At 46.9% G+C, this 24863-nt stretch overlaps 2 protein-coding genes across 2 annotated transcripts in view; both read right to left on the reverse strand.

The window, feature by feature from the left end:
• The window catches only part of LOC123765528 (uncharacterized), a 147648-nt gene that overhangs the window by 120166 nt on the left and 2619 nt on the right, over positions 1-24863 (reverse strand). The gene's annotated exons all lie outside the window — the stretch shown is intronic.
• Positions 167-24863, reverse strand: part of LOC138369895 (uncharacterized) — a 42173-nt gene continuing 17476 nt past the window's right edge. The window contains exons 4-16 of the mRNA XM_069333642.1: positions 15300-15500; positions 6424-6505; positions 5510-5735; positions 5046-5188; positions 4488-4713; positions 4020-4144; positions 3650-3921; positions 3120-3316; positions 2436-2884; positions 1310-1581; positions 780-976; positions 348-544; positions 167-249 (exon numbers count right to left, since the gene is read on the reverse strand). Of these exons, the coding sequence (XP_069189743.1) occupies positions 167-249; positions 348-544; positions 780-976; positions 1310-1581; positions 2436-2884; positions 3120-3316; positions 3650-3921; positions 4020-4144; positions 4488-4713; positions 5046-5188; positions 5510-5735; positions 6424-6505; positions 15300-15500 (2670 nt within the window). The remainder of the gene's footprint in view (positions 250-347; positions 545-779; positions 977-1309; positions 1582-2435; positions 2885-3119; positions 3317-3649; positions 3922-4019; positions 4145-4487; positions 4714-5045; positions 5189-5509; positions 5736-6423; positions 6506-15299; positions 15501-24863) is intronic.

Genomic DNA, 24863 nt, shown 5'->3' on the forward strand with positions numbered 1-24863 from the left:
TAGACTTGATGGCAGCTGTAGACTTGATGGCAGCTGTAGACTTGATGGCAGCTGTAGACTTGATGGCAGCTGTAGACTTGATGGCAGCTGTAGACTTGAAGGCAGCTGTAGACTTGATGGCAGCTGTAGACTTGATGGCAGCTGTAGACTTGATGACAGCTGTAGACTATATGGCAGTTGTAGACTTGATGGCAGCTGTAGACTTGATGGCAGTTGTAGACTTGATGGCAGCTGTAGACTTGATGGCAGCTGTAGACTTGATGGCAGCTGTTGACTAGATGGCAGCTGTAGACTTGATGGCAGATGTAGACTTGATGGCAGCTGTAGACTTGATGGCAGCTGTAGACTTGATGGCAGCTGTAGACTTGATGGCAGCTGTAAACTTGATGGCAGCTGTAGACTTGATGGCAGCTGTAGACTATATGGCAGCTGTAGACTATATGGCAGTTGTAGACTTGATGGCAGCTGTAGACTTGATGGCAGCTGTAGACTATATGGCAGTTGTAGACTTGATGGCAGCTGTAGACTTGATGGCAGCTGTAGACTTGATGGCAGTTGTAGACTTGATGGCAGCTGTAGACTTGATGGCAGCTGTAGACTTGATGGCAGCTGTAGACTTGATGACAGTTGTAGACTTGATGGCAGCTGTAGACTTGATGGCAGCTGTAGACTTGATGGCAGCTGTAGACTTGATGGCAGTTGTAGACTTGATGGCAGCTGTAGACTTGATGGCAGCTGTAGACTTGATGGCAGCTGTAGACTTGATGGCAGTTGTAGACTTGATGGCAGCTGTAGACTTGATGGCAGCTGTAGACTTGATGGCAGCTGTAGACTTGATGACAGCTGCAGACTTGATGGCAACTGTAGACTTGATGGCAGCTGTAGACTTGATGGCAGCTGTAGACTTTATGGCAGTTGTAGACTTGATGGCAGTTGTAGACTTGATGGCAGCTGTAGACTTGATGGCAGCTGTAGACTTGATGGCAGTTGTAGACTTGATGGCAGCTGTAGACTTGATGGCAGCTGTAGACTTGATGGCAGCTGTAGACTTGATGGCAGCTGTAGACTTGATGGCAGCTGTAGACTTGATGGCAGTTGTAGACTTGATGGCAGCTGTAGACTTGATGGCAGCTGTAGACTTGATGGCAGCTGTAGACTTGATGGCAGTTGTAGACTTGATGGCAGCTGTAGACTTGATGGCAGCTGTAGACTTGATGGCAGCTGTAGACTTGATGGCAGTTGTAGACTTGATGGCAGCTGTAGACTTGATGGCAGCTGTAGACTTGATGGCAGCTGTAGACTTGATGGCAGTTGTAGACTTGATGGCAGCTGTAGACTTGATGGCAGCTGTAGACTTGATGGCAGCTGTAGACTTGATGACAGCTGCAGACTTGATGGCAGCTGTAGACTTGATGGCAGCTGTAGACTTGATGGCAGCTGTAGACTTGATGGCAGCTGTAGACTTGATGGCAGCTGTAGACTTGATGGCAGTTGTAGACTTGATGGCCACTATAGACTTGATGGCAGCTGTAGACTTGATGGCAGCTGTAAACTTGATGGCAGCTGTAGACTTGATGGCAGCTGTAGACTTGATGGCAGCTGTAGACTTGATGGCAGCTTTAGACTTGATGGCAGCAGTAGACTTGATGGCAGCTGTAGACTTGATGGCAGCTGTAGACTTGATGGCAGCTGCAGTCTTGATGGCAGCTGTAGACTTGATGGCAGCTGCAGACTTGATGACAGCTGTAGACTTGATGGCAGCTGTAGACTTGATGGCAGCTGTAGACTTGATGGCCACTGTAGACTTGATGGCAGCTGTAGACTTGATGGCAGCTGTAAACTTGATGGCAGCTGTAGACTTGATGGCAGCTGTAGACTTGATGGCAGCTGTAGACTTGATGGCAGTTGTAGACTTGATGGCAGCTGTAGACTTGATGGAAGCTGTAGACTTGATGGCAGCTTTAGACTTGATGGCAGCTTTAGACTTGATGGCAGCTGTAGACTTGATGGCAGCTGTAGACTTGATGGCAGCTGTAGACTTGATGGCAGCTGTAGACTTGATGGCAGTTGTAGACTTGATGGCAGCTGTAGACTTGATGGCAGCTGTAGACTTGATGGCAGCTGTAGACTTGATGGCAGTTGTAGACTTGATGGCAGCTGTAGACTTGATGGCAGCTGTAGACTTGATGGCAGCTGTAGACTTGATGACAGCTGCAGACTTGATGGCAGCTGTAGACTTGATGGCAGCTGTAGACTTGATGGCAGCTGTAGACTTTATGGCAGTTGTAGACTTGATGGCAGTTGTAGACTTGATGGCAGCTGTAGACTTGATGGCAGCTGTAGACTTGATGGCAGCTGTAGACTTGATGGCAGCTGTAGACTTGATGGCAGCTGTAGACTTGATGGCAGCTGTAGACTTGATGGCAGCTGTAGACTTGAAGGCAGCTGTAGACTTGATGGCAGCTGTAGACTTGATGGCAGCTGTAGACTTGATGACAGCTGTAGACTATATGGCAGTTGTAGACTTGATGGCAGCTGTAGACTTGATGGCAGTTGTAGACTTGATGGCAGCTGTAGACTTGATGGCAGCTGTAGACTTGATGGCAGCTGTTGACTAGATGGCAGCTGTAGACTTGATGGCAGATGTAGACTTGATGACAGCTGTAGACTTGATGGCAGCTGTAGACTTGATGGCAGCTGTAGACTTGATGGCAGCTGTAAACTTGATGGCAGCTGTAGACTTGATGGCAGCTGTAGACTATATGGCAGCTGTAGACTATATGGCAGTTGTAGACTTGATGGCAGCTGTAGACTTGATGGCAGCTGTAGACTATATGGCAGTTGTAGACTTGATGGCAGCTGTAGACTTGATGGCAGCTGTAGACTTGATGGCAGTTGTAGACTTGATGGCAGCTGTAGACTTGATGGCAGCTGTAGACTTGATGGCAGCTGTAGACTTGATGACAGTTGTAGACTTGATGGCAGCTGTAGACTTGATGGCAGCTGTAGACTTGATGGCAGCTGTAGACTTGATGGCAGTTGTAGACTTGATGGCAGCTGTAGACTTGATGGCAGCTGTAGACTTGATGGCAGCTGTAGACTTGATGGCAGTTGTAGACTTGATGGCAGCTGTAGACTTGATGGCAGCTGTAGACTTGATGGCAGCTGTAGACTTGATGACAGCTGCAGACTTGATGGCAACTGTAGACTTGATGGCAGCTGTAGACTTGATGGCAGCTGTAGACTTTATGGCAGTTGTAGACTTGATGGCAGTTGTAGACTTGATGGCAGCTGTAGACTTGATGGCAGCTGTAGACTTGATGGCAGTTGTAGACTTGATGGCAGCTGTAGACTTGATGGCAGCTGTAGACTTGATGGCAGCTGTAGACTTGATGGCAGCTGTAGACTTGATGGCAGCTGTAGACTTGATGGCAGTTGTAGACTTGATGGCAGCTGTAGACTTGATGGCAGCTGTAGACTTGATGGCAGCTGTAGACTTGATGGCAGTTGTAGACTTGATGGCAGCTGTAGACTTGATGGCAGCTGTAGACTTGATGGCAGCTGTAGACTTGATGGCAGTTGTAGACTTGATGGCAGCTGTAGACTTGATGGCAGCTGTAGACTTGATGGCAGCTGTAGACTTGATGGCAGTTGTAGACTTGATGGCAGCTGTAGACTTGATGGCAGCTGTAGACTTGATGGCAGCTGTAGACTTGATGACAGCTGCAGACTTGATGGCAGCTGTAGACTTGATGGCAGCTGTAGACTTGATGGCAGCTGTAGACTTGATGGCAGCTGTAGACTTGATGGCAGCTGTAGACTTGATGGCAGTTGTAGACTTGATGGCCACTATAGACTTGATGGCAGCTGTAGACTTGATGGCAGCTGTAAACTTGATGGCAGCTGTAGACTTGATGGCAGCTGTAGACTTGATGGCAGCTGTAGACTTGATGGCAGCTTTAGACTTGATGGCAGCAGTAGACTTGATGGCAGCTGTAGACTTGATGGCAGCTGTAGACTTGATGGCAGCTGCAGTCTTGATGGCAGCTGTAGACTTGATGGCAGCTGCAGACTTGATGACAGCTGTAGACTTGATGGCAGCTGTAGACTTGATGGCAGCTGTAGACTTGATGGCCACTGTAGACTTGATGGCAGCTGTAGACTTGATGGCAGCTGTAAACTTGATGGCAGCTGTAGACTTGATGGCAGCTGTAGACTTGATGGCAGCTGTAGACTTGATGGCAGTTGTAGACTTGATGGCAGCTGTAGACTTGATGGAAGCTGTAGACTTGATGGCAGCTTTAGACTTGATGGCAGCTTTAGACTTGATGGCAGCTGTAGACTTGATGGCAGCTGTAGACTTGATGGCAGCTGTAGACTTGATGGCAGCTGTAGACTTGATGGCAGTTGTAGACTTGATGGCAGCTGTAGACTTGATGGCAGCTGTAGACTTGATGGCAGCTGTAGACTTGATGGCAGTTGTAGACTTGATGGCAGCTGTAGACTTGATGGCAGCTGTAGACTTGATGGCAGCTGTAGACTTGATGACAGCTGCAGACTTGATGGCAGCTGTAGACTTGATGGCAGCTGTAGACTTGATGGCAGCTGTAGACTTTATGGCAGTTGTAGACTTGATGGCAGTTGTAGACTTGATGGCAGCTGTAGACTTGATGGCAGCTGTAGACTTGATGGCAGCTGTAGACTTGATGGCAGCTGTAGACTTGATGGCAGCTGTAGACTTGATGGCAGCTGTAGACTTGATGGCAGCTGTAGACTTGATGGCAGCTGTAGACTTGATGGCAGTTGTAGACTTGATGGCCACTGTAGACTTGATGGCAGCTGTAGACTTGATGGCAGCTGTAAACTTGATGGCAGCTGTAGACTTGATGGCAGCTGTAGACTTGATGGCAGCTGTAGACTTGATGGCAGTTGTAGACTTGATGGCAGCTGTAGACTTGATGGAAGCTGTAGACTTGATGGCAGCTGCAGACTTGATGGCAGCTTTAGACTTGATGGCAGCTGTAGACTTGATGGCAGCTGTAGACTTGATGGCAGCTGTAGACTTGATGGCAGCTGCAGTCTTGATGGCAGCTGTAGACTTGATGGCAGCTGCAGACTTGATGACAGCTGTAGACTTGATGGCAGCTGTAGACTTGATGGCAGCTGTAGACTTGATGGCAGCTGTAGACTTGATGGCAGTTGTAGACTTGATGGCAGCTGTAGACTTGAAGGCAGCTGTAGACTTGATGGCAGCTGTAGACTTGATGGCAGCTGTAGACTTGATGGCAGCTGTAGACTTGATGACAGCTGTAGACTTGATGGCAGCTGTAGACTTGATGGCAGCTGTAGACTTGAAGGAGTAGACTTGATGGCAGCTGTAGACTTGATGGCAGCTGTAGACTTGATGGCAGCTGTAGACTTGATGGCAGCTGTAGACTTGATGGCAGCTGTAGACTTGATGGCAGCTGTAGACTTGATGGCAGCTGTAGACTTGATGGCAGTTGTAGACTTGATGGCAGCTGTAGACTTGATGGCAGCTGTAGACTTGATGGCAGCTGTAGACTTGATGACAGCTGCAGACTTGATGGCAGCTGTAGACTTGATGGCAGCTGTAGACTTGATGGCAGCTGTAGACTTTATGGCAGTTGTAGACTTGATGGCAGTTGTAGACTTGATGGCAGCTGTAGACTTGATGGCAGCTGTAGACTTGATGGCAGCTGTAGACTTGATGGCAGCTGTAGACTTGATGGCAGCTGTAGACTTGATGGCAGCTGTAGACTTGATGGCAGCTGTAGACTTGATGGCAGTTGTAGACTTGATGGCCACTGTAGACTTGATGGCAGCTGTAGACTTGATGGCAGCTGTAAACTTGATGGCAGCTGTAGACTTGATGGCAGCTGTAGACTTGATGGCAGCTGTAGACTTGATGGCAGTTGTAGACTTGATGGCAGCTGTAGACTTGATGGAAGCTGTAGACTTGATGGCAGCTGCAGACTTGATGGCAGCTTTAGACTTGATGGCAGCTGTAGACTTGATGGCAGCTGTAGACTTGATGGCAGCTGTAGACTTGATGGCAGCTGCAGTCTTGATGGCAGCTGTAGACTTGATGGCAGCTGCAGACTTGATGACAGCTGTAGACTTGATGGCAGCTGTAGACTTGATGGCAGCTGTAGACTTGATGGCAGCTGTAGACTTGATGGCAGTTGTAGACTTGATGGCAGCTGTAGACTTGAAGGCAGCTGTAGACTTGATGGCAGCTGTAGACTTGATGGCAGCTGTAGACTTGATGGCAGCTGTAGACTTGATGACAGCTGTAGACTTGATGGCAGCTGTAGACTTGATGGCAGCTGTAGACTTGAAGGAGTAGACTTGATGGCAGCTGTAGACTTGATGGCAGTTGTAGACTTGATGGCAGCTGTAGACTTGATGGCAGCTGTAGACTTGATGGCAGCTGTAGACTTGATGGCAGCTGTAGACTTGATGGCAGCTGCAGACTTGAAGGCTGCTGCAAACACAAATGCAGCTTCACACATGAGAGCAGCTTCGCGGGAGTAAATGGCAGCTATGGTTATCTTGAGATGATTTCGTGACTTAGCGTCCCCGCGGCCCGGTCCTCTACCAGGCCTCCTTTTTGTTACACACCCCCAGGAAGCAGCCCGTAGCAGCTGTCTAACTCCCAGGTACCTATTTAATGCTAGGTAACAGGGGCGTCAGGGTGAAATAAACTCAGGCCATTTGTTTCCGCCTCCACCGGGGATTGAACCCGGAACTTCAGGACTACGAATCCGAAGCGCTGTCCACTCAGCTATCAGGCCCCAGACAGCGACAATGGCAGCATTCATGGGGAAACAGAAAGAGTAATTGCAAATGGAAGTCGCCCCATCACAACAATTATTGTAGCGTGCAACAGGTTATCTTGGGGTTATCTTGAGATGATTTCGGGGCTTTTTGGTGTCCCCGCGGCCCGGTCCTCGATCAGGCCTCCATCCCCAGGAAGCAGCCCGTGACAGCTGACTAACACCCAGGTACCTATTTTACTGCTAGGTAACAGGGGCATAGGGCGAAAGAAACTCTGCCCAATGTTTCTCGCCGTCGCCTGGGATCGAACCCAGGACCACAGGATCACAAGTCCAGCGTGCTGTCCGCTCGGCCGACCGGCTCCCAGGTAAACCCAGATCAGGCACCATATTGAATATGAACCCGGTCTGTGTCAAATAGACCCATATTCCAGTTAATGGATGTTCAATTAATCCAATTACCTCATGCCATTGTCGGAGGATTCTGTTAGACCTGTCATAATTAACACTAAAAATCTAATTCTGGCAATTACAAGTCGGAATTACTGGTAAACTTCTCTCTGGTCTCTTTAAATGTACTATTCACGTTCTCGACAGATCATTGCTATTAATGCAATTGCTTTCTTCCAATATATATGGCTACGTAAAGTTTAGTTCATCATTAAACGTTGTGTAGTGTTTGTACTATTACAGTGAAGTAGCATACTTTATAGTGCTGGCGGGATATCAACAGTTATACAATTACAAGTAAATCATATGTATTAAAAATATTGAAACTTCAACTGTCCAAGTGTTAAGAAGATATGTTAATATTTTGGCTTAAAATTGTACAAAGATCAAGCAGTTGTTTTTGTTTACTTAAACAAGTAATTACTATACTATGGACAAATTATCATTCTTTAGATTATATGATGTTATGACACAGGTATTTACCTGGTTCATAACTGTGAATAGGGAGCCGGTCGGCCGAGCGGACAGCACACTGGACTTGTGATCCTGTGGTCCTGGGCTCGATCCCAGGCGCCGGCGAGAAACAATGGGCAGAGTTTCTTTCACTCTACGCCCCTGTTACCTAGCAGTAAAATAGGTACCTGGGTGTTAGTCAGCTGTCACGGGCTGCTTCCTGGGGGTGGAGGCCTAGTCGAGGACCGAGCCGCGGGGATACTAAAGCCCCGAAATAATCTCAAGATAACCTATGCAAATTACACAGCTTATGTTATATATAATATTAAATATTAAATATTGAGATATTAATAGTTATCAATACCAGGAAGTTATATTTCATCTTCTCTATTACATTCCATTATATTTTATTGAAGTAGGCTATAGTGATATATTGGGTTATTGTACATGTATTAGAATATACCACTGTGTTGTATCATACAGTACGGGAGTGGGTCAGTGTGGCGGTGTAGGAAACACAGGACAGGTTTGGTATGGAGTTCGTCTGTGTGAGAGTCAGTTGTGCCAACGGTGTGTGCGTGTTATTCAATTTATATTACAGACAAGGAGTCACAATAACGTGGCTGAAATATGTTGACCAAACCACACAATAGAAAGTGAAGGGACGACGACGTTTCGGTCCGTTCTGGACCATTCTCAAGTCGATTGATTCTCACAATCGACTTGAGAATGATCCAGGACGGACCGAAACGTCGTCGTCCCTTCGCTTTCTAGTGAGTGGTTTGGTCAACAATTTATATTATTTCCGATATAAAGTACTATTATGTAGTACTGTATAATTGTTCCTGTATAATTTTAGGCATTTTGCCTTTCATTTATTAAGAGTTAGAAGTACTTTTTTTTTTTTTTTTTGAGTGAGGAAGTGTGGCTTGTGTGTTGTAAGTGGGGGGTGTGTCGGCTACAGTGTGGGGGGAAGCTGGTGGACCGCCACTGAGCGAGAGCTCGTCAGTTTCCGTGGTGTAGTGGTAAGACACTCGCCTGGCGTTCCGCGAGCGCTTTGTCCTGGGTTCGTATCCTGGCCGGGGAGGATTTACTGGACGCAAATCCTTAACTGTAGCCTCTGTTTAACGCAACAGTAAAATGTGTACTTGGATGAAAAAACGATTCTTCGCGGCGGGGATCGTATTCCTGGGACCTGCCCGAAACGCTACGCGTATTAGTGGCTGTACAAGAATGTAACAACTCTTGTATATATCTCAAAAAAAAAAAAAAAAAAAAAAAAAAAAAAAAAAAAAAAAAAAAAAAAAAAAAAAAAAAAAAAGCTGAGGACGGGTTATGGAGACGATTGGATGTATCAGCTAGACGTTAAGTAGTGTTTGTTTGTTGTGTCTATGTTGGTTGTAATGAGTCTGGGATTCATGTGTTTGGGTTATGATGTTGTTCCTCAGTGATTAATAACTCACTGTGAACAGTGAGCACACCTACCACCTCAGTGAACAGGTGGTAGGTGAATATTTGAGCACACCTACCACCTCAGTGAACAGGTGGTAGGTGAGTATTTTATATAAGTCTTTGTGTGTGGGGTAGCTGGGGGCTTATAGTGCTTTGAGTGTCCTAACTCAGACTGACTCCTCCCCCACTTAATTGATTATGTGTCACCTCGATACTGTGTTCATGATCTGAGCACACTAGGGACTAGTCTACCACTGCACTAGGATGGGGCCTAGTGTCACCTAGTTCTATAATAGATGTTATATTAAATAATATGATGATAATCCCGAGGAGCGTTGATAAATGTTATATTGTTTTATTTTGTTCTTGAGGAACAGTGTGTTGTATCTAAGTATATATCTACATGTATTACGGTGTTCTGCTTAAATATGCCCCAGTAAACTGGTGATTGTTTACTTGACTTTCCGTACCCTTGGACAACAACATTGTAGGCCAGGTGGCTTTAATGCGATTTGGGAAGATAGTACGTCGCCAGCGATGTCGTGGAGCTTGCAGACACGACATGGTCATAAGCCCGTAACCAGTTCAATTATTAAACGTATCTTGTCTGTACTTTATTTTATTTATTAGTATCGAGAGCAGTAAACTGGTAACTAGGTGTTTTATTCTTTCATTTACCTCTGATAGCAGCAGTTGAACAGGCCTATGAGAATTAATTGGGGCTTCCTGAGTTGACGAACTTTACCGCTAGCCTGATGCTATATATTTAGATTTAGATGTAGATTTTTCATTCAGGTATAGGTACATGCATAGAAGATGAGTTACAAACATAATATCGGATTTAAAGATAGAGCTAGTTCATACAATACCTAAAGCAATAATACGCATAACGTTTCGGGCAAGGAGTGGGGGAAAAAACAATTAGACTTAAACTTAAGAGTAATTGAGATTAAAGTATAAAAGTGTTGAAAAAACGAGTGAAAAAGGGTGGGTGGACATGGCAGAAATTTGCAATTATACAAGTTGGTCAACGAACGGCATTGTTTAAAATAGCAAGACATGGGTTGACATATATATATATCTATATATATAATATATATACATGTATGTATATATATATATATATATATATATATATATATATATATATATATATATATATAGTTAATAAGTTTTTTGGCGTGATTGCATATTTTGCATAAGCATAATCAGTAATAATTGTCATGACTCATTATTTCTTAATGAATTTGAATGCTGAAATTAGTAATTGTCTTTTAGAATAGCAATAAATGATGAGGGTTGTTCCCTGTTTGGCAAGTGTTATTAACCAAATATTTAATTGTAGTTCATAATACAATACTTCAAATCGTTATGTGTCAATACATTATACAATACTTCAGAAGATTTAGTGTAGTACATTCTCCTAATATTTCAGAGGAGTAACTGCGACTACATCAAATATTCAGTGTTGCAGTATAAGATAAATGGAGCAGTTTGAAGCTCAAGTTCTTGATATTTGTACTTTATATAGTATATCAGGTTATCAAATTTAATCCGCTAGAATAGTTAATCAAATAATTAAGTTATAACTTGTATAGAAATAATATAAAGTACTCTATTTGGTCCATTCACCTGGGCTATAGGAGACTCGAACCGTGGACCCAACACGTGTGATGCTGAAGCTCAATCGACCGAGCTATTGAGTAGTCTTAATTAGAAACGATGCCTTAATGAGAAAATTTAAGTTTGGCAGCAGGAAGCTGCTTCTCGAATCTTTCCTTGTCCAGATTTCTCAATAGCTCGGTCGATAGAGCTTCGGCTTCACACGTGTGGGGTCCAGGGTTCGAGTCTCCTGGAGCCCAGGTGATTGGAATGTTTATTTTCACGGAAGTGTGGGTGATAATTTTACTGCATTTGTTATTTTGTAGAAATTCAGCTAATCTGTATCAGAATTGATTAAGGTATTCTAAAAAATTATTTAATTTAAAACAAAACTTAAATCTAATATTTCAAACAAAATTAATTAGGGATCCAAAAGAATTCTCAAAATGTTGTTCATTTTGGTTTTATTACTATAACAAAGCCTAAATTTTATTATTTGTTTTTAACTGCATTTAAAGGAAACTGTACAACTTAATTTTGAATTTAATATTTTATTCTCTGATAACAGCACACACAAAAAACGGTGGCAGTACTGGAGAGCTGCCAGCTAGTGTTTAGTTTTTGTTTTAAAATGAAAAAAAGACACAATGCTATTAAAAAAATCAGTCATTGGAAAGTATATACAGAGTATGTGAAATAAATAAATAAAAATATTGCGCAGGATTTAGGATACAGTATTTTTGGCAGGAGAAATTAAAATTTCAAAAGGTTCAATTTCAATTTTTCCTTGCAACATCTCCATTCGACCATGCTACATAGTCTCCCCGGCTAGGCGCCTTCTTTTGAAAATAGCAAATAATTACTTGCTTTTTTTCCGATCACGTTAAAGTTTTCACATCATACACAACCCAGTAAGCTTTACAGAGTAAAAAAAAAAATGATACTTCTTATAGAGCTAATATTACCATGTGAAATAGTAATTTAGTTTTTGTTATCAAATTCATGATGTTCCAATTATTAGAGTTTTTATTTATATTTCTTTTGATAGAAATAATGCATTTTGTTTGGTCGCGCTAATGATACTTTTCTTTAACATTTGTTTAAACAGCCAGAAGGAAAATGTAAAAAAAATATTTGCCTTAAAATGATCAGTCTTAGTAGCCAAAGAATATGTTTAAAGCGGGCTATATATCACAAATATATATATAAAAACACCTAGACTGAAGAGCAAGATAGGATATGAGGCACTAACTAGAATTCTAAACAGCATGTAATATCGTTCTCATGTTATTTGACCAGCACATTACCAGCTGACACACAAATAAACAAGTTGTCTTGTTTATTTTCTGCTTATAGATTTTACAAATTTTTGTTTGCTTGCACAGGAAATCATTACAACATTGTCTAGTAAAAACAAGATAAATACATTTTTGCAGGTTAAATGTTCTGTCTCCAACATATCAGTGTTGGCAGGCTATGTACAACAGTTTAGTACTTACAGGTTAAGATTTCTATCACTCTTTATTTGCAGGCTAGGAGCCCTTCCACTGCTAATTTTAAGTCTTGGCATATCTGTTTTACCCAGAATTTACCAAATAATCGCTGAACATCCGGGTCTCCACCTACTACCGGAGCACAAGAGTGAACACCCCGGGTCTCCACCTACTACCGGAGCACAAGAGTGAACACCCCGGGTCTCCACCTACTACCGGAGCACAAGAGTGAACACCCCGGGTCTCCACCTACTACCGGAGCACAAGAGTGAACACCCCGGTCTCCACCTACTACCGGAGCACAAGAGTGAACACCCCGGGTCTCCACCTACTACCGGAGCACAAGAGTGAACACCCCGGGTCTCCACCTACTACCGGAGCACAAGAGTGAACACCCCGGTCTCCACCTACTACCGGAGCACAAGAGTGAACACCCCGGGTCTCCACCTACTACCGGAGCACAAGAGTGAACACCCCGGGTCTCCACCTACTACCGGAGCACAAGAGTGAACACCCCGGGTCTCCACCTACTACCAGAACACAAGAGTGAACACCCCGGTCTCCACCTACTACCGGAACACAAGAGTGAACACCCCGGGTCTCCACCTACTACCGGAGCACAAGAGTGAACACCCCGGGTCTCCACCTACTACCGGAGCACAAGAGTGAACACCCCGGGTCTCCACCTACTACAGGAGCACAAGAGTGAACACCCCGGGTCTCCACCTACTACCGGAACACAAGAGTGAACACCCCGGGTCTCCACCTACTACCGGAACACAAGAGTGAACACCCCGGGTCTCCACTTACTACCGGAGCACAAGAGTGAACACCCCGGGTCTCCACCTACTACGGGAGCACAAGAGTGAACACCCCGGGTCTCCACTTACTACCGGAGCACAAGAGTGAACACCCCGGGTCTCCACTTACTACCTGAGCACAAGAGTGAACACCCCGGGTCTCCACCTACTACGGGAGCACAAGAGTGAACACCCCGGGTCTCCACCTACTACAGGAGCACAAGAGTGAACACCCCGGGTCTCCACCTACTACCGGAACACAAGAGTGAACACCCCGGGTCTCCACCTACTACCGGAACACAAGAGTGAACACCACGGGTCTCCACTTACTACCGGAGTACAAGAGTGAACACCCCGGGTCTCCACCTACTACGGTAGCACAAGAGTGAACACCCCGGGCCTCCACTTACTACCGGAGCACAAGAGTGAACACCCCGGGTCTCCACTTACTACCGGAGCACAAGAGTGAACACCCCGGGTCTCCACCTACTACGGGAGCACAAGAATGAACACCCCGGGTCTCCACTTACTACCGGAGCACAAGAGTGAACACCCCGGGTCTCCACTTACTACCGGAACACAAGAGTGAACACCCCGGGTCTCCACTTACTACCGGAGCACAAGAGTGAACACCCCGGGTCTCCACTTACTACCGGAACACAAGAGTGAACACCCCGGGTCTCCACTTACTACCGGAGCACAAGAGTGAACACCCCGGGTCTCCACCTACTACGGGAGCACAAGAGTGAACACCCCGGGTCTCCACTTACTACCGGAGCACAAGAGTGAACACCCCGGGTCTCCACTTACTACCGGAGCACAAGAGTGAACACCCCGGGTCTCCACCTACTACGGGAGCACAAGAGTGAACACCCCGGGTCTCCACCTACTACGGGAGCACAAGAGTGAACACCCCGGGTCTCCACTTACTACCGGAACACAAGAGTGAACACCCCGGGTCTCCACCTACTACGGGAGCACAAGAGTGAACACCCCGGGTCTCCACCTACTACGGGAGCACAAGAGTGAACACCCCGGGTCTCCACTTACTACCGGAACACAAGAGTGAACACCCCGGGTCTCCACCTACTACGGGAGCACAAGAGTGAACACCCCGGGTCTCCACCTACTACGGGAGCACAAGAGTGAACACCCCGGGTCTCCACCTACTACGGGAGCACAAGAGTGAACACCCCGGTCTCCACCTACTACGGGAGCACAAGAGTGAACACCCCGGTCTCCACCTACTACGGGAGCACAAGAGTGAACACCCCGGGTCTCCACTTACTACCGGAGCACAAGAGTGAACACCCCGGGTCTCCACTTACTACCGGAGCACAAGAGTGAGCACCCCGGGTCTCCACCTACTACGGGAGCACAAGAGTGAACACCCCGGGTCTCCACCTACTACGGGAGCACAAGAGTGAACACCCCGGGTCTCCACTTACTACCGGAACACAAGAGTGAACACCCTGGGTCTCCACCTACTACGGGAGCACAAGAGTGAACACCCCGGGTCTCCACCTACTACGGGAGCACAAGAGTGAACACCCCGGGTCTCCACTTACTACCGGAACACAAGAGTGAACACCCCGGGTCTCCACCTACTACGGGAGCACAAGAGTGAACACCCCGGGTCTCCACCTACTACGGGAGCACAAGAGTGAACACCCCGGGTCTCCACCTACTACGGGAGCACAAGAGTGAACACCCCGGTCTCCACCTACTACGGGAGCACAAGAGTGAACACCCCGGTCTCCACCTACTACGGGAGCACAAGAGTGAACACCCCGGGTCTCCACTTACTACCGGAGCACAAGAGTGAACACCCCGGTCTCCACTTACTACCGGAACACAAGAGTGAACACCCCGGGTCTCCACCTACTACAGGAGCACAAGAGTGAACACCCCGGTCTCCACCTACTACGGGAGCGAACAGTAAAGAAAAAACTATATACAACCATTCCATCTGCATAAAATCGTTCTCTGCCCCCCAAAATTAAAAAATGTTAAAGGCCACGTTACATGCTGTGAATTACAGTAAATTATTTGCCTTTCTGTAAGATCGTCTTAATATTAGTATCTCGTATGATTTACTAAGTTTATAATATTTTAATGGGTTGTTGTGCAAAAAAATTGCCAAGTGAACATGGGGTTTAAAGGAACTCTCAGAAAGTCAACAAAGATCCTGCTGTTTCCGTAACAACAATACATTTCAATTAAATAAATAATTGTTGTTTAAATTTACTCACTTGTAAATAGTATGCACGGATGACCAGAAGATAATACGTCCCTGACAATATCCACACAAAGAACACATTTATATACACAGTCACTGTCAGCCACTGTTGGTGAATAATTAATGATATACCAACCACCAAGGCACCGAGTATGCGGATGACGTCATCGATGAACATCATTTTCATGAAAGGTTTGAACAGAGTTTTCCTTTTCTGAAAACAAAAAATAAGTAGTCCACTTAGTAGCCAATATTGTATGTTTATATAATGAGGAAATAAGATATTGTGAACAGGATTTACTATGTTGGGTGAAGCCAACACGAACCAATGGGTATAAAAACATAAGAATGAAAGTAACTGCAGAAGGCCTATGGGCCCTTAGCATCACCACTTCCTCTTGATGCTTCTATACTGGTTCGGAGTCTTGAAGTGGGTAGAATATAGTTGTGCATTATTTGGCTGTTGATTGCTAGTGTTGACTTTTTGATGTGTAGTGCCTCGCAGATGTCGAGTCTCCTGCTATCGCTGTACCTATCAATAATTTCTGTGTTGTTTGTTAAGACTTCTCTGGTGATGGTCTGGTTGTGAGAGGAGATTATATGTTCCTTAATGGAACCCTGTTGTTTATGCATTGTTAATCACGATTAACAATGCGATTCAATTCCCAACCATCCAAGTGGATGGGCACCATTCCTTTTCTCCATTCCATCCCAAATCCTTGTCCTGATCCCTCCCAAGTGCTATATGGTGCTATATAGCCCCTCTGAAGTCGATAGAATGATCGCATAAACTGGAATGTAAATACAATGCACTGGAGTGCTGGTCTGTACGAATAATATATGAATATTGTTTTAAACGCGATGAAGGTATTTACCAGTCTGGCAGATGTAAACACATGAACACTCAAGTATGTATGTATTTGCATCGACCAGTGTGTGTGTGCATGTTGGATCCTTCGTAGGGGAAGGATCGAACATTTCTCTGGTGATGGTCTGGTTGTGAGAAGAGATTATATGTTCCTTGATGGAACACCAAGGAACATCCTTGTTCTTTTCTAGGCGATTAACAATGCACAAGCAACAGGGAACCATCAAGGAACATATAATCTCTTCTCACAACCAGATCATCGCCAGAGAAATCTTAACAAACAACATTCACTTGCCCTCCATCATTCACTTGCCCCCATCATTCACTTGCCCCCATCATTCACTTGCTCCCATCATTCACTTGCTCCCATCATTCACTTGCCCTCCATCATTCACTTGCCCCCATCATTCACTTGCCCCCATCATTCACTTGCCCTCCATCATTCACTTGCTCCCATCATTCACTTGCCCCCATCATTCACTTGCCCCCACCCTAACATTCACTTGTCCCCCATCATTAACTTGCCCCCATCATTAACTTGCCCCCATCAGTCACTTGCTTCCCCCATCAGTCACTTGCCTCCCATCATTCACTTGCTTCCCCCATCAGTCACTTGCCCCCCATCATTCACTTGCCCCCATCACTCATTGGCCCATGCAATCATTCACTTTCCCCAATCATTCACTTTCCCGCACCATTCACTTTCACCCCATCATTCACTTGCCCCCACCATTCACTTGCCTCCCCATCATTCATTTGCCCCCCATCATTCATTGATCCCATCATTCACTTGTCCCCCATCAGTCACTTGCCCTCCCATCATTCACATACACCCAACATTCACTTGCCCTTATCATTCACTTGCCCCATCATAATTCACTTACCCCATCTTTCACTTGCTCTCTCATTCTCTTGCCCCAGCCTTTCACTTGCCTTCCCTTCATTCATTTGCCCTCTCTCATTATTCACTTGCCTCAATATTCACTTCCCCTATTATCCATGTGCCCCTATTATTAAGTTGCCCCATCATATCCTTGACCCCATCATTCACTTGCCCCCATCATTCACATGCCCCCATCATTCACTTACCCTCCATCATTCACTTGCCCCCCGTCATTCACTTGCCCCCATCATTCACTTGCCCCCTGTCATTCACGTGCCCCCATCATTCACATGCCCCCATCATTCACTTGCCCCCATTATTCACTTGCCCCCAATATTCACTTGCCCCCATCATTCGCTAATTGCCCCCACTATTCACTTGCCCTCTATCATTCACTTGCCCCCATCATTCACTTCCGCCCATCATTCCCTTGCCCCCTAACATTCTCTTGCCCCCCATCATTCATTTTGCCCTAACATTCACTTTCCCCCTTATCATTCACTTTCCCCCATCATTCACTTGCTCCCATCATTCACATGCCCCCCATCGTTCACTTGCCCTCATCATTCACTTGCCCCCATCATTCACTTACCCCCATCATTCACTTGCTCCCATCATTCACTTGCTCCCATCATTCACTTGCCCCCATCACTCACTTGCCCCCCATCATTCACTTGCACCCCCCATCATTCACTTGCCCCCATAATTCACTTTCCCCCCATCATTCACTTTTCCCCCATCATTCACTTGCCCCTATCATTCACTTGCCCCCTAACATTCACTTGCCCCCATCATTCACTTGCCCCCAATGAATCTCTTGCCCTCCATCATTCCCTTGCCCCCATCATTCAATTGTCCCCTATCATTCACTTGTCCCCATCAGTCACTTGCCCCTCAACATTCCCTTGCCCCCTAACATTCACTTGCCCCTCATCATTCACTTGCCCTCTATCATTCACTTGTCCCCCATCATTCCCTTGCTCCCCAACATTCACTTGTCCCCTATCATTTACTAGTCCCTATCATTCTCTTGCCCCCAACATTCACTTGCCCCCATTATTCACTTGCCCCATCATTCACTTGCCCCCATCATACATTTGCCCCCATCATTCACTTGCCCCCATTATTCTCTTGCTCCACATCATTCACTTGTCCCCATCATTCACTTGCCCCCTATTATTCACTTACCCCCCATCGTTCACTTGCCCCCTTATCGCTCACTTGCCCACCATCATTCACTTGCCCCGTAATTTACTTGCCCCCATCATTCACTTGCCTCCTCATCATTCACTTGCCCCCCGTCATTCACTTGCCCCATCATTCACTTGCACCCCCATCACTCACTTGCCCCCATAATTCACTGTCCCCCTATCATTCACTTGCCCCCTATCATTCACTTGCCCCCATCATTCACTTGCTCCCATCATTCACTTGTACCCCCATCATTCACTTACCCCCATAATTCACTTTCCCCCCGTCATTCACTTGCCCCCCATCATTCACTTGCCCCCTGTCAATCACTTGCCCTCCAACATTCCCTTGCCCCATCATTCACTTGTCCCCTATCATTCATTTGTCCCCATCAATCACTTGCCCCTCAACATTTCCTTGCCCCCTAACATTCACTTGTCCCTCATCATTCACTTGCTCTCTATCATTCACTTGCCCCACATCATTCCCTTGCTCCCTAACATTCACTTGTCCCCTATCATTTACTTGCCATATCATTCTCTTGCCCCGATCATTCACTTGCCCCATCATTCACTGGACCCCATCATGCACTTGCCCCCCATCATTCACTTGCCCCCATCATTCTCTTGCTCCACATCATTCCCTTGCCCCCATCATTCACTTGCCCCCTCATCATTCACTTGCCCCCCATCATTCACTTGCCCCCCTTCATTCACTTGCCCCCATAATTCACTTTCCCCCATCATTCACTTGTCCCCATCATTCACTTGCCCCCATCATTCACTTGCCCCTATCATTCACTTACCCCCTAATATTCACTTGCCCCCTTCATTCACTTGCCCCCTATCATTCACTTGCCCCCTATTAATCACTTGCCTTCCATCATTCCCTTGCCCCCATCATTCATGTGCCCCCATCATTCACTTGCCCCCATCATTCACTTGCCTCCATAATTCGCTAATTGCCCCCACTATTCACTTGCCCTCTATCATTCACTTGCCCCATCATTCACTTGCCTCCATCATTCGCTAATTGCCCCCACTATTCACTTGCATTCATCATTCCCTTGCCCCCTAACATTCACTTGCCCCCCATCATTCATTTTCTTCCTAACAATTACTTTCCCCCATCATTCACTTTCCCCCATCATTCACTTGCCCCCATCATTCACTTTCCCCCATCATTCACTTGCCCCCATCATTCACTTGCTTCATCATTCACTTGCCCCCATCATTCACTTGCCCCCCATCATTCACTTGCCCCCCATCACTCACTTGCCCCCATCATTCACTTCCCTTTATCATTCACTTGCCCCCATCATTCACTTGCCCCCCATCATTCCCCCTGCCTCCTTACATTCACTTGCCCCCATCATTCACGTGCTCCTTATAATTCACTTGCCCCCCATCATTCCCTTGCTCTCTAACATTCACTTGCCCCATCACTCATTGGCCCAATCATCCACCTTCCCCCATCATTCACCTGCCTCCCATCATTCACTTCCCTCCTCCAACATTCACTTGTCCCCCATCATTCACGTGCTTCCCCCCATCAGTCACTTGCCCCCCATCATTCACTTGCCCCCATCACTCATTGGCCCAATCATTCACTTTCCCCCATCATTCTCTTTCCCCCATCAGTTACTTGCCTCCCATCATTCACTTGCTTCCCCCATTAGTTACTTGCCCCATCATTCACTTGCCCCCTATCATTCACTTCCCCACCTATCAGTCACTTGCCTCCACCCTATCATTCACTTGCCGCCTTTCATTCACTTGCCCCCTCCATCATTCACTTCCCCCATCATTCACTTGCCACCTTTCATTCACTTGCACTCATCATTCACTTGCCCCAATCATTCACTTGCCCTCCATCATTCACTTGCCCCATCATTCACTTTCCCGCCATCATTCATTTGCCCCCTATCATTCCCTTTCGCCCATCTTTCACGTGCCCCCATCATTCACATGCCCCCATCATTCACTTGCCCCCATTATTCACTTGCCCCCATCATTCACTTGCCCCCATCATTCGCTAATTGCCCCCACTATTCACTTGCCCTCTATCATTCACTTGCCCCCCATCATTCATTTCCCCCCATCATTCCCTTGCCCCTTAACATTCACTTGCCCCCCATCATTCACTTGCCCCCCATCATTCACTTGACCCATCATTCACTTGTCCCATAATTCACTTGCCCCATCATAATCTTGCCCCCCCATCATTCACTTGCCCCCATCATTCACTTGCCCCCCATCATTCATTTGCCCCCTGCCATTCACCTGCCCCCTTCATTCACTTACCCCCCATCATTCCCTTGAACCCTTACATTCACTTGCTCACCATCATTCACATGCTCCCTATCATTCACTTTCCCCCCATCATTCCCTTGCACCCTAACATTTACTTGCCTCCGATCATTTACTTGTCCCAATCATTCACTCGCCCCCATCATTCACTTGGCCCATCATTCACTTGCCCCATCATATACTTGCCCCCATCATTCACTTGCCCTTATTGTTCAATTGCCCCCATCGTTACCTTGCCTACCATCATTCACTTGCCCCCATCATTCACTTGCCCCCCATCATTCACTTTCCCCCATCAATCACTTGCCACACCCCCCATCATTCACTTGCCCTTATCATTCACTTGCCCCTTATTGTTCAATTGCCCCCCATCGTTCACTTGCGCACCATCATTCACTTGCCCCCTCATTCAGTTGCCCCCAATCATTCACTTGTCCCCCCATCATTCACTTGCCCACACCATTCACTTGCCCTATCATTCAGTTGCCCCCCATCATTCACTTGCCCCCCATCATTCACTTGCCCCATCATACAGTTGCCCCCCATCATTCACTTGCCCCCTATCATTCACTTGCCCCCATCGTTCACTTGCCCCCATCATTCCTTTGTCCACTAACATTCACTTGCACCCATCATTCACGTGCTCCTTATCATTCATTTGCCCCCCATGACCGGAGGGAACCAGTCGGCCGAGCGGATAGCACGCTGGACTTGTGATCCTGTGGTCCCGGGTTCGATCCCGGGCGCCGGCGAGAAACAATGGGCAGAGTTTCTTTCACCCTTTGCCCCTGTTACCTAGCAGTAAAATAGGTACCTGGGTGTTAGTCAGCTGTCACCGGCAGCTTCCTGAGGGTGGAGGCCTGGTCGAGGACCGGGCCGCTGGGACACCAAAAAGCCTCGAAATCATCTCAAGATAACCCATCATTCACTCGCCCCCAACATTCCCTTGCCCCATCATTCACTTGCCCCATCATACACTTGCCCCTATCATTCACTTGCCCCCATCGTTCACATGCCCACCATCATTCACTTGCCCCTATCATTCACTTGCCCTCCATCATTCACTTTCCCCTATCATTCTCTTGCCCTCCCTATCATTCACTTGCCCCCATCATTCACTTGCCCCCATCATTCACTTGCCCCCCATCATTCACTTGCCCCCAATCATTCACTTGCTCTCCATCAATCACTTGCCCCCATCATTCACTTGCCCCCCCCATTATTCACTTGCCCCCATCATTTACTTGAACTCATCATTCCCTTGTCCCCTAACATTCACTTGCCTCCCATCACTAACTTTCTCCCTATCATTCACTTGCCCCCCATCATTCCCTTGTTCCCTAACATTCACTTTCCTCCTATCATTCACTTTCCCCCGTCATTCACTTGCCCCCATCATTCACTTGCCCCATCATTCACTTGCCCCCATGATACACTTGCCCCATCATTTACTTGCCCCCCCATCATTTACTTGACCCCATCATTACCTTCCCCCCTTTCATTCCCTTGCCTCCTAACATCCACTTGCCCCCCATCCTTCCCTTGCTCCCTAACATTCACTTGCCCCCATCATTCACTTGCCCCAATCATTCACTTGCCCCTATCATTCACTTGCACCTATCATTCACTCGCCCCAATATTCACTCTCCCCCCATCATTCACTTGCCCCTATCATTCAACTGCCCCCCCATCATTCACTTTCCCCCAATTATTCAATTGCCTCCATCATTCATTTGCCCCCCACTGTTCACTTGCCTCCATCATTCACTTTCCCCCATCATTCACTTGCCCTCCATCATTCACTTGCCCTCCATCATTCACGTGCCCCCATCATTTATTTGCCCTCATCATTCACTTGCCCCCATCATTCATTTGCCCCCTATCGTTAACTTGCCCGCATCATTCCCTTGCCCCCATCATTCACTTGTTCCCAATCATTCACTTGCCCCCATCATTCACTTGCCCCCATCATTCGCTTGCCCCATCTTTCACTTGCCCCCATCATTCACTTGCCCCCATCATTCATTTGCCTCCATCATTCACTTGCCCCGTCATTCACGTGGCCCCATCATTCACTTGCCCCCATCATTCATTTGCCCCCCATCATTCACTTGCCCTCCATCATTCACTTGCCCCCATCATTCACTTACCTACCATTATTCACTTGCATCCATCATTCACTTGCCTCCATCATTAACTTGCCCCCATCATTCATTTGCCCCCATCATTCGCTTGCCCCAATCATTCACTTGCCCCCATCATTCACTTGCCCCCCCATCATTCACTTGCCCCCATCATTCACTTGCCCCCAATCATTCACTTGCCCCCTATCATTCACTTGCCCCCATCATTCACTTGAACTTATCATTCACTTGCCCCATCATTCACTTGTCCCCCATCATTCACTTACTCCCCATGATTCACTTGCCCTATATCATTGCCTTGCCCCCATCATTCAATTGCCCCATCATTCACTTGCTCCTAATCATTCACTTGCCCCCATCATTCACTTGCCCCATCATTCACTTGCCCCATCATTCACTTGCTCCCATCATTCACTTGCCCCCATCATTCCCTTGCTCCCATCATTCACTTGCCCCCTTTTTCATTCACTTGCCCCCTCTTTATTCACTTGCCCCCCATCATTCACTTGCCCCCTCTTTATTCACTTGGCCCCCATCATTCACTTGCTCCTATCATTCTCTTGCCCCATATCATTCACTTGTCCCCCATCATTCACTTGCCCCCATCATTCACTTGCCCCTATCATTCATTTGCCCCATCATTCACTTGCCCCCATCATTCACTTGCCCCATCATTCACTTGCCCCAATAATTCACTTGCCCCCATAATTCACTTGTCCCCCATCATTCACTTGCCCTCATCATTCACTTGCCCCCATCATTCACTTGCCCCCATCATCCACTTGCCCCCCATCATTCACTTGCCCCCATCATTCACTTGCCCCATCATTCACTTGCCCCCTATCATTCACTTGCCCCCATCATTCACTTGCCCCTTCATTCACTTGTCCCCATAATTCACTTGCCCCCATCATTCACTTGTCCCCCATCATTCACTTGACCCCATCTTTCACTTTCCCCATCATTCACTTGCCCCCTATCATTCGCTTGCCCCCATCATTCACTTGCCCTTTCATTCACTTGCCCCCATAATTCACTTGCTCCCATCATTCACTTGTCCCCCATCATTCACTTGACCCCATCATTCACTTGGCCCTCATCATTCAGTTGCACCATCATTCACTTGCCCCATCATTCACTTGCCCCCTATCATTCACTTGCCCCCCATCATTCACTTGCCCTCCATCATTCACTTGCCCCCATCATTCACGTGGCCCCATTATTCACTTGCCCCCATCATTCATTTGTTCCCATCATTCACTTGCCCCTCTATCATTCACTTGCCTCCATCATTCACTTGCCCCCATCATTAACTTGCCCCCCATCGTTCATTTGTCCCATCATTCGCTCTCCCCTATCATTCTCTTGCCCCCATCATTCACTTACCCCCCCATCATTCACTTGCCCCCATCATTCATTTGCTCCCATCATTCACTTGCCCCCAATCATTCACTTGCCCCCCATCATTCACTTGCCCCCATCATTCACTTGCACCCATCATTCACTTGCCCCCTATCATTGCCTTGTCCCAATCATTCACTTGCCCCCATCAATCACTTGCACCCATCATTCACTTGCCCCCATCATTCCCTTGCTCTCATCATTCACTTGCCCTCATCATACACCTGCTCCCCATCATTCTCTTGCCCCCATCATTCACTTGCCCCCTCTTCATTCACTTGCCCCCTGTTCATTCACTTGCCCCATCGTTCACTTGTCCCCCTTCAATCATTTGCCCCCTATCATTCACTTGGCCCCATCATTCACTTGCCCCTATCATTCACTTGCCCCATATCATTCACTTGTCCCCCATCATTCCTTTGCCCCCATCATTCACTTGCCTCTATCATTCATTTACCCCATCATTCACTTGCCCTTATCATTCACTTGCCCCATCATACACTTGCCCCTCCATCATTCACTTGCCCCCATCATTCACTTGCCCCATCATTCACTTGCCCCCTATCATTCGCTTGCCCCCATCATTCACTTGCCCCCCATCATTCACTTGCCCCCATAATTCACTTACCCCCATCATTCACTTGTCCCCTATCATTCACTTGCCCCCATCATTCCCTTGCCCCCATCATTCACTTGCCCCCATCATTCACTTGCCCCATCATTCACTTGCCCCCCATCATTCACTTCCCCCATCATTCACTTGCCCCCCATCATTCACTTT

Source organism: Procambarus clarkii, chromosome 30 (assembly GCF_040958095.1).
Source record: "Procambarus clarkii isolate CNS0578487 chromosome 30, FALCON_Pclarkii_2.0, whole genome shotgun sequence".
Taxonomy (NCBI): domain Eukaryota; kingdom Metazoa; phylum Arthropoda; class Malacostraca; order Decapoda; family Cambaridae; genus Procambarus; species Procambarus clarkii.